The 16,406-nt window shown below is 39.0% G+C and overlaps 1 protein-coding gene across 1 annotated transcript; it reads left to right on the top strand.

The window, feature by feature from the left end:
• Nucleotides 1-1,006: 1,006 nt before the first annotated feature.
• LOC149021142 (large ribosomal subunit protein eL20z-like) lies at nt 1,007-15,073 on the top strand. Its single transcript, XM_089149395.1, has 4 exons — nt 1,007-1,396; nt 4,531-4,606; nt 7,722-7,839; nt 14,707-15,073. The coding sequence occupies exons 1-4, from the start codon at nt 1,195-1,197 to the stop codon at nt 14,764-14,766; spliced, it is 456 nt and encodes a 151-aa protein (XP_089005521.1). The 5' UTR covers nt 1,007-1,194; the 3' UTR covers nt 14,767-15,073.
• Nucleotides 15,074-16,406: the final 1,333 nt, after the last annotated feature.

Here is a 16,406-nt window from a genome sequence, read left to right as displayed (position 1 = left end):
CAATGAGAAATTGTAACGAAAAAGTTGATCACCGTGGCTTCCATGAGTCACCTTATTCATCTAATACATCTTCTATTTTTTTTTTTTGGGTAAACCACTACATCTTCATCCGGATCATCACCCAATGCTCCTCGACGGCTTTACCATCACAAATCTGGTGGGACCCACAGGTAAAAAAAAAATAAAATGCCATCACCTAAACCCTGGGTTTCCGTTTTATGGTGGTAAAGCCGTTGGGGAACACATAGTGATCCCCTGACGGGTAGCTGATCCGAACTCTTATAAACTTAGCTTTTTTATTTTTGGAAAATGAGATTTATCCTGGGCCAGCTTACGCGCACATCATGACTACATCCTCAATGCGCTTTTTATATAATTGGCCTCGAGAGGATTCGAACTCTGACATCCTACGTGGAAGCGTTGAGCTTTGCCAACTGAGTCATCCCTTCGGGTTCTCTTATAAACTTAGCTGTGTCAGCCGTCCTTTAATCAAGCAAGAATAGAGTGCCAAGTGTCAGCCAGATAATCTCCACTGTTGGATGATTTAAAATTTCGATTAAAATTAGATTCAATGAGCCATCCGACCACTGTCAGTGCTACACGAGTAAAACATCAATGCCGTGGATTATTTTACACCATCCTCGTTGTAAACCCCTGGATTTTTTTTTTGTTCTCCGAACACGGACACTTTTTAAAATTTTTTTTTTTGGGTAATCTAATATTTGACGAACACACAATAATCGTTTACAATTGGAAACCCTTCACATCTAATTGATCAGACGGTCCTACAATTTTTTTTATATCAGACGGCTCTGATTTATAGATAATAACTCAAACCACTAACACCGATTGGAGAATGTGGAATTAAAGGGTTCCATGTTCCTCCAATCGCATCCAATTCTGCCACGTGTACGGCCCAAGTGCCAAGACCGCGTTGGCGCGTAAAATCTATCTGCTGCGTTATTTCAGCGTTGTAATAACGTTTACTGTCGATTACCAAAAAAACGTTTACTGTCGTAACAAGAACATAACTTATCCAGGCGAAGATTTTTTATTTTTTTTGGTAGGATCCAGGCGAAGATCACCGGTTTGGTGTCGTTGGAATTTGGAAAGAGACATTGTTTGAATCACTGCAGAAAGACGCGGAAATTCTAACCCTAAGATCGCTGTTCCTTTTCGTCTGTTTCTCTGAAGATGAGTGAAGAAGGCAAGTCCAGAGGTTTTGTCGGTGGTAGTGATCACCAGCAGCATCAACATCAGTACGGAACATTTCAAGGAGTTCCCAGTTATCCTCCACAGCAGCCGGCGGTGGGGTTCCCTCAGCCGGTTCCTCCGCCCGGTGCGGGTTCACCTTCTGCACCTCCTTACTACGCTCAGGGGTATCAAGCCGTTCCCGGTATTGTTCTCTCTTTTCATTTTTCGAGTCACGATCAATTCAAATAACTTAGATTTTGATGATTACTTTGTTGTTCTTGAGGGTAAACTTAATGATGAATGATTTTGTGCTGCACTTTGAGCCTTCGAGGAAATGAGAAGACAGGTCTTTCTGATCTTTTGGCTTTTGACCTGCCTTTTTTGTTTTCCCCCTTCTGGTTGGTTGGGATGGGAATTGGAGTTTAAAGCATTTTTTTTAAGGAGATACGAAGTCGGAGATTTTGAAATAGAAGTTCCCCATATGGTTTATGGTCGTCAGTTGGTCAAATCATGTCATTTTTGCAAGTAGAGTAAGTCATCTGGGAAAAAAGGTTAGATATGAATCCATAGACAATTTGGTTTGAATTCAATTATTCATACACCTGCCCGTTTCAGATCTTTAATTTTCCTGGGAAGATGAGCCTGTTCTTGACCTCTTTGAATAGCCTTATTACCTTGTGCTTTAATCTCTTTCACGGGGAGAGGGGGATGGCATTGACATTCCCATTTGATCTCCTGAGAACATTCTATAATTAGCCACCTCTTTTCAAGCAGGGGAGAATTGGTGCAGATAAGTCATCTAAAAGGCTTAGTTTATTCAAAGTAAGCTTTGGGTTGGACTGTTAGGATATTGTTGGTCAACTGGAGAGTTGGTTGTCATTGTTTGCCACTGCAGGCCGTTGTATTGATGTACATGTGTCCTGGCAATACTCGAGATAGATAGTGACTAAACAGATAGGGGGCATCTGGATATATTTAGTGTTTAATAGTCTTTGGTGAGTCCAGATGATTCTTAGACGTTTTGGCAGCTCCACCAGTGATAAACATTGAGGTCGAACTGCAGACAATGTCTGGGCATGTTAAGGGGTTTCCAGGCACTTATGAAAGGTTACAGGAGCATATTAGGTCAGTGTTTGGAAAAGGGTCAAAGCAGCGGCAAGGTGCATAAAAATCTGTGATTTCATATGTTTGCACAGTGGGTTCTAATTTGGATCCATTTGTTGAAGGCTTATTGGCAATCTAAACAGAGAAGTCTTTGGGGTAAATTTGGTTCGCCAAGTTGTGGGTCTAAAGACAACTGGAAGTGCAAAATTTTGAAGTCTTTCTTGTAGATGTTTTCATATCGTTGCATGAAAATGTAACAAACTGACAGAGGTTTGAATAAGTATGATGATCTTCAGGAGTATTTTATCCATATCTCCTGCAATATGAAGTGGTTCTATTAGCTTGCCTCTATTCTCTTTTCTATGTGCAAATAACAAGTCAAGGTCATTTTTGGTGGAAGGCTGGAAGCTACCATTTCTAGGTCTCTTGTTAGCTGGGAGGATGGAATTCTGGTATTTTGTGAAGCACTGAATCTAGGATCCAGCAGCCTAGGTGGCTCCGCAAAGGAAGATTCCAGATCCATGGCTCAGGTTGCTACATGAAAGAAGAACTGTTATAGAGAAACTAGACAGATCTACTAAATACCTAAAATACACAGCAATGCTAGACAAATTAGATTCTCTCCATCAGAAAGGTTTCATATTTGTATACTAAACTGCTGCTGTAACTCAAATTTAATTTTGTCAGACTATAATTTGAATATCCTTCACTGTTAGCAGAATAATGTTTCTCTCTTTTTGTATTTATTCAACCTTTTCAACTATCAAGTGACATGATTGGACGGCTGTATGATTACCCATGACCTGGAACCAATAGTCTATACATATCTAGAACCGCAGTCTCTCAATAATCCTCCAAAAACCAATACTTGTAATCTGGCTGAAGGACGATTAGATCTGGTTGCACCTCTGATCACGAAGACTATTAGGTACAATGACTGGGTTGCCAAATTTAAAGGGGAATGGGAAGATTGGGATAAATCATGAAACTATGAAAATAGGAAGTGTTTAACTATGGAAACTTTAGGTTGGAAACAACAGAAGACAGCAATTGAAGTGAAGAATAGCAAGTGTAAACAAAAGTTACAAAATAAGGTGAGAGCACATGAATAAAAACTAGAAGAAAATAAAATGAAGGAAGCTAGCATATAACGTATGCTAGGCTTCCCACTTAACTGTGGAGAAGAAATCCCACCATGGCTTCCCTACTGGTTCTACAGTAGAGCAGTTCTGAGTCCGAGGGGACCATGCTTTATCTCTCACAGCACTCACACAAGTTCTTGGTTGATCATTTTTCTCAAATCTTTGTTGGATAATGTTTGCTCCTTTATTAATAACTTCAATAGAGTAAGAAAACTTAAACAAGAAAAAGCCCCAATGTATGGTAGAGGGGAATAACATATGGTTTAAGTTTTTCCACAAAATAGAGATGCTTCTGAAACTTAATAATTTAGAATCTGTTGTTGGGTTATAGCATGTGTATCCAACTCTTCTAGAGACACTACTAAAATAAGATTTACTTCGAAACTAAGACTAATCCTGCTAGATCCCTTGTATTTGAAGAATAGAAGTGGCCCATTCTAATAGAAACCCAGATTAGTCAACCCATGATCGGCATAACTTATCAGGCATTCAACATTATGCCTATTGGTCCATTCTTGGCTGAGTTTTGCCCCACTGATGGCCTGGTTTGTTCCTGGCCTTCTTGTTCTTCGAAATCACTACTCTGACCATAAACTTTGACTGGGCTTTATAGGTCAAAATTCCTGAAACAGGCTCGTAAGAACAATTGCAAAGCCTGTAACTATATGATGCTGTATGTGTGTGTGGCTAGAAGTTTCTGGGTATCCAGAAATATAAAAATTATTGTGGCTTTTTCATTTCCTAGGCTAAGACTGTACAACCTAGGTGGAAGATAGGGGATGGCCACTGTGGCAAGGAGTTTAGTGGGAAGAATTCTGTATCCATATGGGTTGAACACCCTTTGTCTTTTTCGATTGTAGGCCTTTGATAAGCCAACGTTCTAGGAGAATAGCTAGAATGTTGTCCGCAGTCATTCTAATATCTTAGACCTTCTACCCAGGCCTATGTTCGTATGGACAGTTGGCCTATTCTTGATGATAGCTATCCAATTAGGTCTGTAGCTTTTGTCATCTGTATATGCTTTTTTCTTGCCCCAGAGTAGACAAGAATTCTATATTTCTATTCACCATTAAATAATTTTGTATTTCAGCTTATGCAGTTGCTGAAGGAAGACCTGTGAGAGAACCCCGTCTTCCTTGTTGTGGGATTGGTCTCGGCTGGTTTTTGTAAGTTCACATTATTCTCCCTTTATAACAATGCTTTCTTCTCTTCCAAAAAGCTCCATGCAGATCCAAGTTAATGCCATTTTCTTAACCATCCAGTTCAATCTTAATTGGAATTGGTCCTCTTTTCTGATGAAGGATGTATAAATTCATGTCCTGGACATAATTCTTCTTATTTTTGTCTTAACTCTCAATATTGATTGTTATAATATTTATATTTGAGTTACCAATGAAAGGTATGATTGATTTAAAATGCTGATTGTATTTTCCAGCTTTATCACTGGCTTCGTTCTCGTGCCATCCCCTGGTATGTAGGAGCTATCATGCTAATTTGTGTCAGGAGAGTAGACTACAGAGAGAAACCAGGTCTCATTGCTTGTACCATTGGTGTAAGTATTCCTCAAGTACCAGATTGCTGTGGTGGGAAGGATTAATTATCTGATTATCTTTATGCATATCTGACTTTTGTATCCAAATTTTATACCATTGTTTTTGGATTTTAAATTCATAGCTCAGACTCGGATCCAGTCCCCTTCCATGCAGCAGTAGCTGAGGGCATTTGTTAAACCTGCTTGATCTATCTATGATTATGGCATGCTTTCTCAAATTTTCCTTTATATTACTCAAATTGTTTTAGTTGTATTAGTATCAAGTTAAGGTTGGGTGTTTGATCCCTTTATTATTTATTTATTATTTTATAGTGTAGCAAGGAAACATCTAAAATTTTACAAAAAGGAGAATGGGATAAAATGAACAAAACCAGTGTTGAAGATTTGGACAATGGGTATGTGGTCTTGACCAAGGTTCATGTTGGATTCTATTAGGAGTCTAATAAGAGTTTGTATAGGAGTTAAATTAGAGTTTGCATTCATGTAAACTTCTATTCCTTGTAATAGTCTACTTTCCATTTTATTATAAATAAAGGGCTTGAGATCGTGGAAGGCTGGAAGCTACCATTTCTAGGTCTCTTGTTAGCTGGGAGGATGGAATTCTGGTATTTTGTGAAGCACTGAATCTAGGATCCAGCAGCCTAGGTGGCTCCGCAAAGGAAGATTCCAGATCCATGGCTCAGGTTGCTACATGAAAGAAGAACTGTTATAGAGAAACTAGACAGATCTACTAAATACCTAAAATACACAGCAATGCTAGACAAATTAGATTCTCTCCATCAGAAAGGTTTCATATTTGTATACTAAACTGCTGCTGTAACTCAAATTTAATTTTGTCAGACTATAATTTGAATATCCTTCACTGTTAGCAGAATAATGTTTCTCTCTTTTTGTATTTATTCAACCTTTTCAACTATCAAGTGACATGATTGGACGGCTGTATGATTACCCATGACCTGGAACCAATAGTCTATACATATCTAGAACCGCAGTCTCTCAATAATCCTCCAAAAACCAATACTTGTAATCTGGCTGAAGGACGATTAGATCTGGTTGCACCTCTGATCACGAAGACTATTAGGTACAATGACTGGGTTGCCAAATTTAAAGGGGAATGGGAAGATTGGGATAAATCATGAAACTATGAAAATAGGAAGTGTTTAACTATGGAAACTTTAGGTTGGAAACAACAGAAGACAGCAATTGAAGTGAAGAATAGCAAGTGTAAACAAAAGTTACAAAATAAGGTGAGAGCACATGAATAAAAACTAGAAGAAAATAAAATGAAGGAAGCTAGCATATAACGTATGCTAGGCTTCCCACTTAACTGTGGAGAAGAAATCCCACCATGGCTTCCCTACTGGTTCTACAGTAGAGCAGTTCTGAGTCCGAGGGGACCATGCTTTATCTCTCACAGCACTCACACAAGTTCTTGGTTGATCATTTTTCTCAAATCTTTGTTGGATAATGTTTGCTCCTTTATTAATAACTTCAATTAAGTAAGAAAACTTAAACAAGAAAAAGCCCCAATGTATGGTAGAGGGGAATAACATATGGTTTAAGTTTTTCCACAAAATAGAGATGCTTCTGAAACTTAATAATTTAGAATCTGTTGTTGGGTTATAGCATGTGTATCCAACTCTTCTAGAGACACTACTAAAATAAGATTTACTTGAAACTAAGACTAATCCTGCTAGATCCCTTGTATTTGAAGAATAGAAGTGGCCCATTCTAATAGAAACCCAGATTAGTCAACCCATGATCGGCATAACTTATCAGGCATTCAACATTATGCCTATTGGTCCATTCTTGGCTGAGTTTTGCCCCACTGATGGCCTGGTTTGTTCCTGGCCTTCTTGTTCTTCGAAATCACTACTCTGACCATAAACTTTGACTGGGCTTTATAGGTCAAAATTCCTGAAACAGGCTTGTAAGAACAATTGCAAAGCCTGTAACTATATGATGCTGTATGTGTGTGTGGCTAGAAGTTTCTGGGTATCCAGAAATATAAAAATTATTGTGGCTTTTTCATTTCCTAGGCTAAGACTGTACAACCTAGGTGGAAGATAGGGGATGGCCACTGTGGCAAGGAGTTTAGTGGGAAGAATTCTGTATCCATATGGGTTGAACACCCTTTGTCTTTTTCGATTGTAGGCCTTTGATAAGCCAACGTTCTAGGAGAATAGCTAGAATGTTGTCCGCAGTCATTCTAATATTTTAGACCTTCTACCCAGGCCTATGTTCGTATGGACAGTTGGCCTATTCTTGATGATAGCTATCCAATTAGGTCTGTAGCTTTTGTCATCTGTATATGCTTTTTTCTTGCCCCAGAGTAGACAAGAATTCTATATTTCTATTCACCATTAAATAATTTTGTATTTCAGCTTATGCAGTTGCTGAAGGAAGACCTGTGAGAGAACCCCGTCTTCCTTGTTGTGGGATTGGTCTCGGCTGGTTTTTGTAAGTTCACATTATTCTCCCTTTATAACAATGCTTTCTTCTCTTCCAAAAAGCTCCATGCAGATCCAAGTTAATGCCATTTTCTTAACCATCCAGTTCAATCTTAATTGGAATTGGTCCTCTTTTCTGATGAAGGATGTATAAATTCATGTCCTGGACATAATTCTTCTTATTTTTGTCTTAACTCTCAATATTGATTGTTATAATATTTATATTTGAGTTACCAATGAAAGGTATGATTGATTTAAAATGCTGATTGTATTTTCCAGCTTTATCACTGGCTTCTTTCTTGCGGCCATCCCCTGGTATGTAGGAGCTATCATGCTAATTTGTGTCAGGAGAGTAGACTACAGAGAGAAACCAGGTCTCATTGCTTGTACCATTGGTGTAAGTATTCCTCAAGTACCAGATTGCTGTGGTGGGAAGGATTAATTATCTGATTATCTTTATGCATATCTGACTTTTGTATCCAAATTTTATACCATTGTTTTTGGATTTTAAATTCATAGCTCAGATTCGGATCCAGTCCCCTTCCATGCAGCAGTAGCTGAGGGCATTTGTTAAACCTGCTTGATCTATCTATGATTATGGCATGCTTTCTCAAATTTTCCTTTATATTACTCAAATTGTTTTAGTTGTATTAGTATCAAGTTAAGGTTGGGTGTTTGATCCCTTTATTATTTATTTATTATTTTATAGTGTAGCAAGGAAACATCTAAAATTTTACAAAAAGGAGAATGGGATAAAATGAACAAAACCAGTGTTGAAGATTTGGACAATGGGTATGTGGTCTTGACCAAGGTTCATGTTGGATTCTATTAGGAGTCTAATAAGAGTTTGTATAGGAGTTAAATTAGAGTTTGTATTCATGTAAACTTCTATTCCTTGTAATAGTCTACTTTCCATTTTATTATAAATAAAGGGCTTGAGATCATGGATCAATAAGCCATTCTACTACAATCGTTTCTTTCTACATGGCATTAGAGCCTAAGTTCGATTGAAGAATTTTTTCCTTCTGCAAAACCCATCGCAGATTTTTTCAGATTTTCTCTTTCTTCGCTCCACCGTAAAACCCATCGCAGTTGTTTCGCAACCACCGGAGGAATTTTCTGCAACTGTAATACCATCGTAGAGCTCTTTCTTCTGCAACAATTGCAGAACTTTTTCTACAACTATCGCAGGATTTTTCTGCAACTATCGCAGACATTCAAATTCCTCTTTTTTTCTACAACTATCGCAGATATTCAAATTCAGAAATTTTCTGCACCTATCGATTCTTCGATTTTGGATGAAATCGCCACTGCAAGAACAAGAAAAAGGAGGGAAAGAAGAAGAGAAGAGGAACCCTGCTTATACCATCACCGCTGCATCTCTTATCGAGCCAAAAGCCATCGAAATTCCCTAAATTTTTTTTCACCCATTGTTTTTTTCTGGCATACCATCACCGCTGCATCTGCACCCATCGCAAACCCTCGCAACCCACAGTTCTTTTTTTTCCGGTTCTTCAGTTCCACTGCACCCATCGCAAACCCTCGCAACCCATCTCCTTTTTTTTTTTCTCTGTTCTTCAGTACCCACTGCACTATAGTGGGTTCGATTAGGGAAGACCAGGATGAAAAGGAAAGAAGAAGAGAAGAAAGAGAAGAAACACCATCGCTACTGCTACTTGCTTCGTCTCTCCAGCTTTTGGGACTTCAAGAAGAAGAAGAGAAAACGAATCAGACTGAACCAGACCAAAAAGGAGAAAAATTGTCTGAGTTGTTTGGCTATTGCATTCTGCGACGTTTCTGTTACTTCGAAAAGGTGAAGACTGAAGAACTGCAGATAATTTTGTCAACATGACAACTATTGATGATACTACTGCTCCCATTGGATCCGAATATTTTTCCACTTTTCATTCTCTTTCGATAAGATTTGATGGCACAAATTACTTGATCTGGTCTCGATCTGCTTACACGACTATTCTTTGGAAGAGGACTAGTTGGATACATTACGGGCACTACTATCAAACCCTACCGCAGGTGTTTTACAGGATAAATGGATATCAAACGACTCTCTTATTATGTCATTCCTTTTGAATTCCATGCATCCAAATATTGCCCGGGGTTACCTATTACTTGATATCGCAGCCCAAATCTGGAAGGCTACTACTGAAACATATGGACAGTTGGGGAATGATGCACAGGTTTATGAGCTATGAAAGAAGCTTCATGAGACTACCCAAAAGGAACTAACTGTTATTATGTTGAGTTGCGATCTCTTTGGCAAGAGTTGGATCATTATGGGGATTATCACCCCACTAATCCAGATGATGTGGCGACATATAAGAAGTACATTGATAAGATTTGAGTATATGACTTCTTGGCAGGTTTGAACGTGGAATACAATCAGATCAGAGTGCAAGTCTTAAGTCGTTCTCCCTTTCCTACACTAGAACAGTCTTATGCTCTTGTTTAGTGTGAGGAAAGATCGTCGATTAGTCATGCTTCATACTCCTATTATGGAGAAATCAGCTTTACAGTCTGGTCGCACTAAATCTGATCCGGCTAAAGAGATTGTCAAATGTGAGCACTGTCACAAACCATATCATACCAAGGAAAATTGTTGGAAACTGCATGGGAAGCCTGCTGATTTTGAGCAAAAACGAGCACAAAGACAGGGAAAACCAAAGACTAATCTTTCTGAGACAGTTTCCACCACACCCTCTGCAGACGTTGGTTTTTTGCAGGAGGAGTTTGCTACTCTGCGACATATTATGCAGTCTTCTACTGCCGGTACAGCCTCGACCACTGCTTCCTCTACCACCCCTACCAACTCCTACCTAGCTACTTCAGGATCTGGGGAAGGAGATTGGTCGTGGTAAATGGACTTTATTTGCTCGAGCCGATTGGAGGATACTTCTGCTTTGACTATATCTTCTAATCCGGTCTTTGGTAATATCAGACCTTCATTAGTGGCACTGTAGGCTCGGTCAACCCCCTTTCAAATTTTGTCATTTTCTCTAGATTTGTTTTCCTGATACTTTTATCTTACCATTACAATTTCTTCCTTTCCAAGTTTCCCCGTTGGAATTTCCTTTGTTATTATCTTCCCACGTGTAACGCTACACGTGAGGGGGAGATTGAAAATGTCTACAATTCAAAGCCTTTCATGTAGACTTCCTTATGTAGAATTTGACCTTTGTTATCTTTGAAAGTTTGTTCCTTACCTTCGCAATCTTCCACTTTGGAGATCTAACATTGCTATAGAGCTATCTTTTTGACTGTGCAAAACTTGGTCTCTGTTAACCCTGGAGATTTGCCCCTTAACTTGACATCTTCCCTTCGAAGATCTAACCTTGCAAAAGACTTGTCGTTTGACCTTTGCAGAACTTGATCTCTATTACCTTTGGAGATTGTCACTTATCTTGACAAATTTTCCCCTACCTTTGGAGATTATCCCTTGGCAAACTTTCCCTTTAAAGATCTAACATTGCTACAAATCAAAACTTTCACTTTGGCTGTTTTACCCTAGCTATTGTTACCCCAAAAATATATTTTCCCTTAGATTTGTGCAGAAATTTGGTCTTCTCAACATTTGAAGATTCTACTTTTTTACTTGGGCGTTCTTCCTTGGAGACATAAAGTTGCAGTAAAGATGAGGACAAATCAAATGGAAGTCTATAAGGCAGACGTAATCTATAAGTTTGAAGATCAAATTGCAGATGTTTACCTGGACAGATGTTTTATACTTTTTGGTCAAGTTGGACATGTGTGATATCCATGCCTCAACTTGAGGGGGAGTGTTGGATTCTATTAGGAGTCTAATAAGAGTTTGTATAGGAGTTAAATTAGAGTTTGCATTCATGTAAACTTCTATTCCTTGTAATAGTCTACTTTCCACTTTATTATAAATAAAGGGCTTGAGATCATGGATCAATAAGCCATTCTACTACAATCGTTTCTTTCTACAGTTCAAAAACTCGGAATTGGTCTGGATAGTTTATTTTGGAATCAACTAATTGATCAGCTTGTCGGTGGGGAAAAAGAAATCTCTTCTTTTTCCTTCCATCTGCTCTCATCACTGTCAATCCCTGCTACTGGTTCTGGTGCTCCTACATCCTGGCAACTACCCTCCCCCTCCTGCTCTAGCTCCTATGTCTCTTCTATACAGATGAGCTTAAAAAATATAGGATATAAGATGAAACAGTCCAACTTCAGATGGTACTTCTGTAAGGGGATTGGGGAAAAAAAGAAGAAAGAAATTTGACCTGTCTTGTCTATCAATGATGAAATGACCAGAGTATTAGAGTAGTAGCATCAAGCATTCATGAGTCACACCGGTGAGGGTTCATGCAAAGCACTCACAGGCGAGGAAATTCAAGATAGCAATCACAACCACTGTGATCAGAACAAGCCATAGCAAGGAGCCTCAGGAGGAAGGACACGTTCTTGTCAAACTGTATGAATCATCAACAGCAATCTTAACCACTGAACAAGTCAGGTTGTCAATCTTATTCCCCACTTCCATCATTCCCTATCAAGAAGAAAAATGCAATCGTCATTATTGAGTCTCCCCATTCAAGTAGGTATTGAAGATTCCAAGCTAGCTTTGTGAAATGGCTGTTTGGCTTGAAGATCCCACTTCATTGTGTGCCTCCTGTGCCAACGTCAGAATTGAAGGATTCAATGACATGACCTCCATTTTTGTTATTGAAAAGGGCTCCTGCATAACTTGCATCTTGAACGAATCTTCTGTCCATGAAGACACTTGATGGCGAAGCAAGTCTTGTCCCTGTCAACAATTCCCCCTCCCTCTCTCACTACAGCACCACCGCCTCTATATCCCTTATAGCAGCATTATGTCACGGTACAGCTGCTTGGAGTCTGGAGAAGACTATCAAACCCCCATTCTGGAACTAACCCCTTCGCCAATGGAATTCCGGACTTCATGAATGACACATAATCCTGCCTCAGCACTTGACCTAGCCACACCAGATTTTTTTTTTTTGAATTTTTCCCTTCTTTGTTCGACTAGGTTACTACCTACAAATGTCCAATATTTTGATATAGACTTTTTATTGGCAAAAATCCTGCGTAATGAGCATTATTGTAGCCTTCAATTCTCAAATGGTCATATATGGTGACATGGTGCACAGCATCCTTTTTCCCAGGCTAAGTACCAGAGGATGCAATATGCACCACCCAAATGCCCACTCTTAGGAGCATGCATAAATTGATTCAGTACCCCAACAATGTAAGCAGTTAGGGTGAGTTGCTTAATGTTACATCAACTTCCCACTAACCTTTGATGCTTCCCTGCACCGATTACTTGTGATTTTAATTAATAGTTGAGTCTACTGGTTTACAGGCCAACAATCCAGTCTACTTAAACAAACCCAGCTCAAACTATTTTCTGACAATATTTATCCCTTCTTGTGACCTTGACGCTTACCCAGAAATATCTTGGGGGTCCAATGGCTGTAATTTCAAAATGCAGTAAAGTACAACCCCTTTCTCCTTTTTTTTTTTTTTGGGAGGGGGGGGGTGTTTAGATCTCTTCATGGTCATTTCCTGTCACCACAATGTCATCTCCATAGGTGATTACATCTGCTATGGTATCATTACCTCATTCACTAAATAAAACATTGACAACTTGAACGAGACCGTATAGAGCTTTCTTAAGATGACACACTTCCCAATGGAAACTTCAAGCCTAGAGGAGTTTGTTTCTACACTTCCTCATCCAAGTCACTATGGAGGAATGCATTCTTTACATCCAGTTGATAAAGTGCCCAACCTCAACTGGGTACCAATGATAAAAGGACTCTTATGGAACTGTATTAGCCACAACAGAAAATATCTCCTGATAGTCAATTTTGTATGCTTGACTATATCCTTTGGTCACCATTTTGGCCCATTGTTTCGCATCTTGTTTTAGGCAGGCCATTTTGGCTTGACCTAGACTTCTGAAATGCTAAAATTTTGCCTGAATTTAGTATTTTTCTCTGCAATATTTTGATGGGGGCATGAAACAAAATTAGGGTCGGAAACTTCAACTTCTTGCAAACCCTATTTTAGGCTATATAAGCATATATAAATGTTTAGATTGCAAAAATAGTCACCTTAAGTGGTGTTTTGGAGTTGCACCCTTTGACTAGTAGTATATGGGTGAGTCCTAATGTATAATTACACATTGTTTAAGTACTGTTAAACATAATACGCAATCTAAACAAGTAAATCATACGTAGAGTCAATGACTTATTTGGTGACTTGAATAGACTCTCATGGATCACACATCGACATAATGATTTGTCACTTTTTTGAGTTGCCCCATTTACATGCAATCCGGAACCCTGCAATTTTGAATTATGGTTTCTTCACAATGGCCATCATTTCCTTATTCTTAGCTTCCTCCCATGGGTCACACATCGACATAATGATACATTTGGGAGTAGCAGTTGAGGAAAGAAAAACTGTGGTAGGAACACTTGTAGGAGAAATTGCATCATGGGTAACAAACTTGGCTGTAGGAATAGCGTAAGGTCTTGTTCCTCCTTCCTTCCCATCCAACAATGGAAAGATCTAATTAGAAGGAAATGGATTTTGTATACAGATGAGGATCCAAAGAATCTTCTTGGTAGGTCTTCCTTTCTCTTCTTATGTATACATTAGTTTTCGTTGTCAACGTTCTCAATGCTGAGTTCCCCTATAGCACCAGCTCCCAGAGGGTCTAGTACATATGCTACATCGCTAGGTTCCCCTTCAATACCACCAGGTCCACCCCCCCGGGATAAGCTAATTCATTGGTAGCATCCACACCCTTGTGTTGCTGATTTTCAAATGGAATGGAGGAACAACTGAAGGTTTAAACCTTAGCATTCAAAGAGATCAGATTGAACTGACAGAACTTCAAATTTTCAGCAGTTGGATGTTTTGTCTAGCATTGATTAGTCTTGCTGCTTTGTGGTCAATTGCAGTTGATGCCTAGAGATTCTTGTAGGCTATCAGCTATATTCTGTATTGCTATGTATGGAGATATATGGACTTAAATGTTTGTTCGGTTAATTACTCTTTATTATGCAACTGGTTCCTGATCACACTTTTCTTATTGTTTTTTGTTTTCTTTTTAGACCTTGGATCTTTTTGTATTTTAACTCAAAATTATTCTTTCTAGACCATGGATCTGTTTGTATTTTAACTAAAAATTCTTTTCTATTCTAGTTAGTTCCAGATTTGTTACTTAGCACTCTGACAAATGTATCACAATTTGCAGGCTTTTCTTGCCATAATTGCTATCATTATTGGTGTGACGAAGGGCACTCATGAGTGGTGATTCCCTGAAGAAAGTTCTGCAGTAAAATAGTAGATGTATATGTTCACCTGCTAATTCTGAAAATAATCTGGGTGTTAATTTTTTATCATGTTATCTTTTGTGCAGGATTCAGCTTGTTTTTGAAGTATATTGTGTAAACTTGCAAAAATGATCATAAAGTTCTCAGGTGTATATGATTATATCTATAATGAATGCATCTATTTGTGAGACTGTGATACACCTTTGGTCTTTTTATGGAAAAGAAGAGTAATATAGTTCAATTTTCCTAGGTTGACATGTTTCCGCACTGCATCACTGGATTCTTTCTCTCACTCTCCTCTCTAACGTTGTTCTTTTTTGCAACTGAAATCCTCTTCAATTTGCTTAGTCAGGTCAAGATGTTCATTATTCCAAAAACTGCAGGGACCAATGGAACCTGGCAGCTTTTTTGTGCTTTGGGGATGTGCCAACGCAAATGGCTGCAATTCAACTTGGCCTCTGTTGGTGTGAACCGTCCAAACCAAACCTGGAAAATGAGTAGGCATGGTACTACCCCAAGAGTCAGCGAGTTCAATAACTCTCCATTGGCCAAATCTGAAAAGCTAAACGTTGAGAGTTGAGAGGTCTCACCGTCTCTAGTCTCTTATCCATGTTCTCCCGTTCTATTCTTTGATTTGTCCTGATATTTCCTTATCTGTGTTTGTTACTTTTGAGATATCCATTTGGCTATGGCACCCGCTTCAGTGGACGTCTTGCTTTTTGTTCCTTGTGCTGTATGGTTCTCTCTTATTTTCTCTCGAGGATTTCGGGTTTTCTTGTTCCTTAGTTTGGCAGGTTAGGGGGTGTTGGCGTCACTGATTGTCAGTGTATTTATGGTGCTGAGTTGCTAGATTTCTTTACTTCTGGTTTTGAATGGTGATTTATTGCTTAGATTGCTATGGTTTTTGCTAATATGGCTATAGAAGGCAATAGTGTTCGTTGTGGCTACTTCTCATCATCAGAAGGTCATGGTTGCGATTGGAACAAATAGGGTATTTCCTCATTAATGGTTAATGAGGAAATTTTTAGTTGTTCAGTGGGGTCTTCTTGTATTAAGCTCCAGCCTGATGTGTTTGGGATCAATGTTCCCTGAATTTATGTTGTTCTGCAAATGCTCATTTGGCCAGAGTTCTAGGTGTGGGGCTTCTTGGCATCATGCGACATGGGTAGTCTCCTCCTCTGGTCTGGGACCCTTGACTGCTAGGTGTGCTAAAGGCTCCTTTTGAGGTCCACCCAAGGGTCTACTCTGGCATCGTTGGGTTTGGTTAGCGCCAGTCAGGCTCTGCGGCTGTTTTGTTTGGCAGCTGAGGCCCTCTACTCATGAATTGCAGACTTCTATTGTGGATACTGTCATCTTGTGGGACTGGTTCAGTGTTAGTTCTGAGTCATTGATTGCTGCTTTTCTTTTTGTTTATTTTGGAAGAGGTAGCTTTATTATAAAATACGAACAAAAGAATTTAGATTACATTCTATAGCAGATCATTCCGTTAGCATCATTCTGGACACTCTGGGAAAGTGCCTCAAGAAGATCTTCACCAGAATATTTTACTTCGTGGATAGGAAGTAACTAATCCTGCTAGAAAATCAACCCTAGCATTCAATTCTCTCACATTGTCATAGAA

This window comes from Hakea prostrata, chromosome 3 (assembly GCF_041222555.1).
Source record: "Hakea prostrata isolate BN-2017 chromosome 3, UWA_Hpros_2, whole genome shotgun sequence".
NCBI lineage: Eukaryota > Viridiplantae > Streptophyta > Magnoliopsida > Proteales > Proteaceae > Hakea > Hakea prostrata.
The sequence above is the reverse complement of the archived record's forward strand: the minus strand, read 5'-3'. Positions and strand labels throughout refer to the sequence as shown.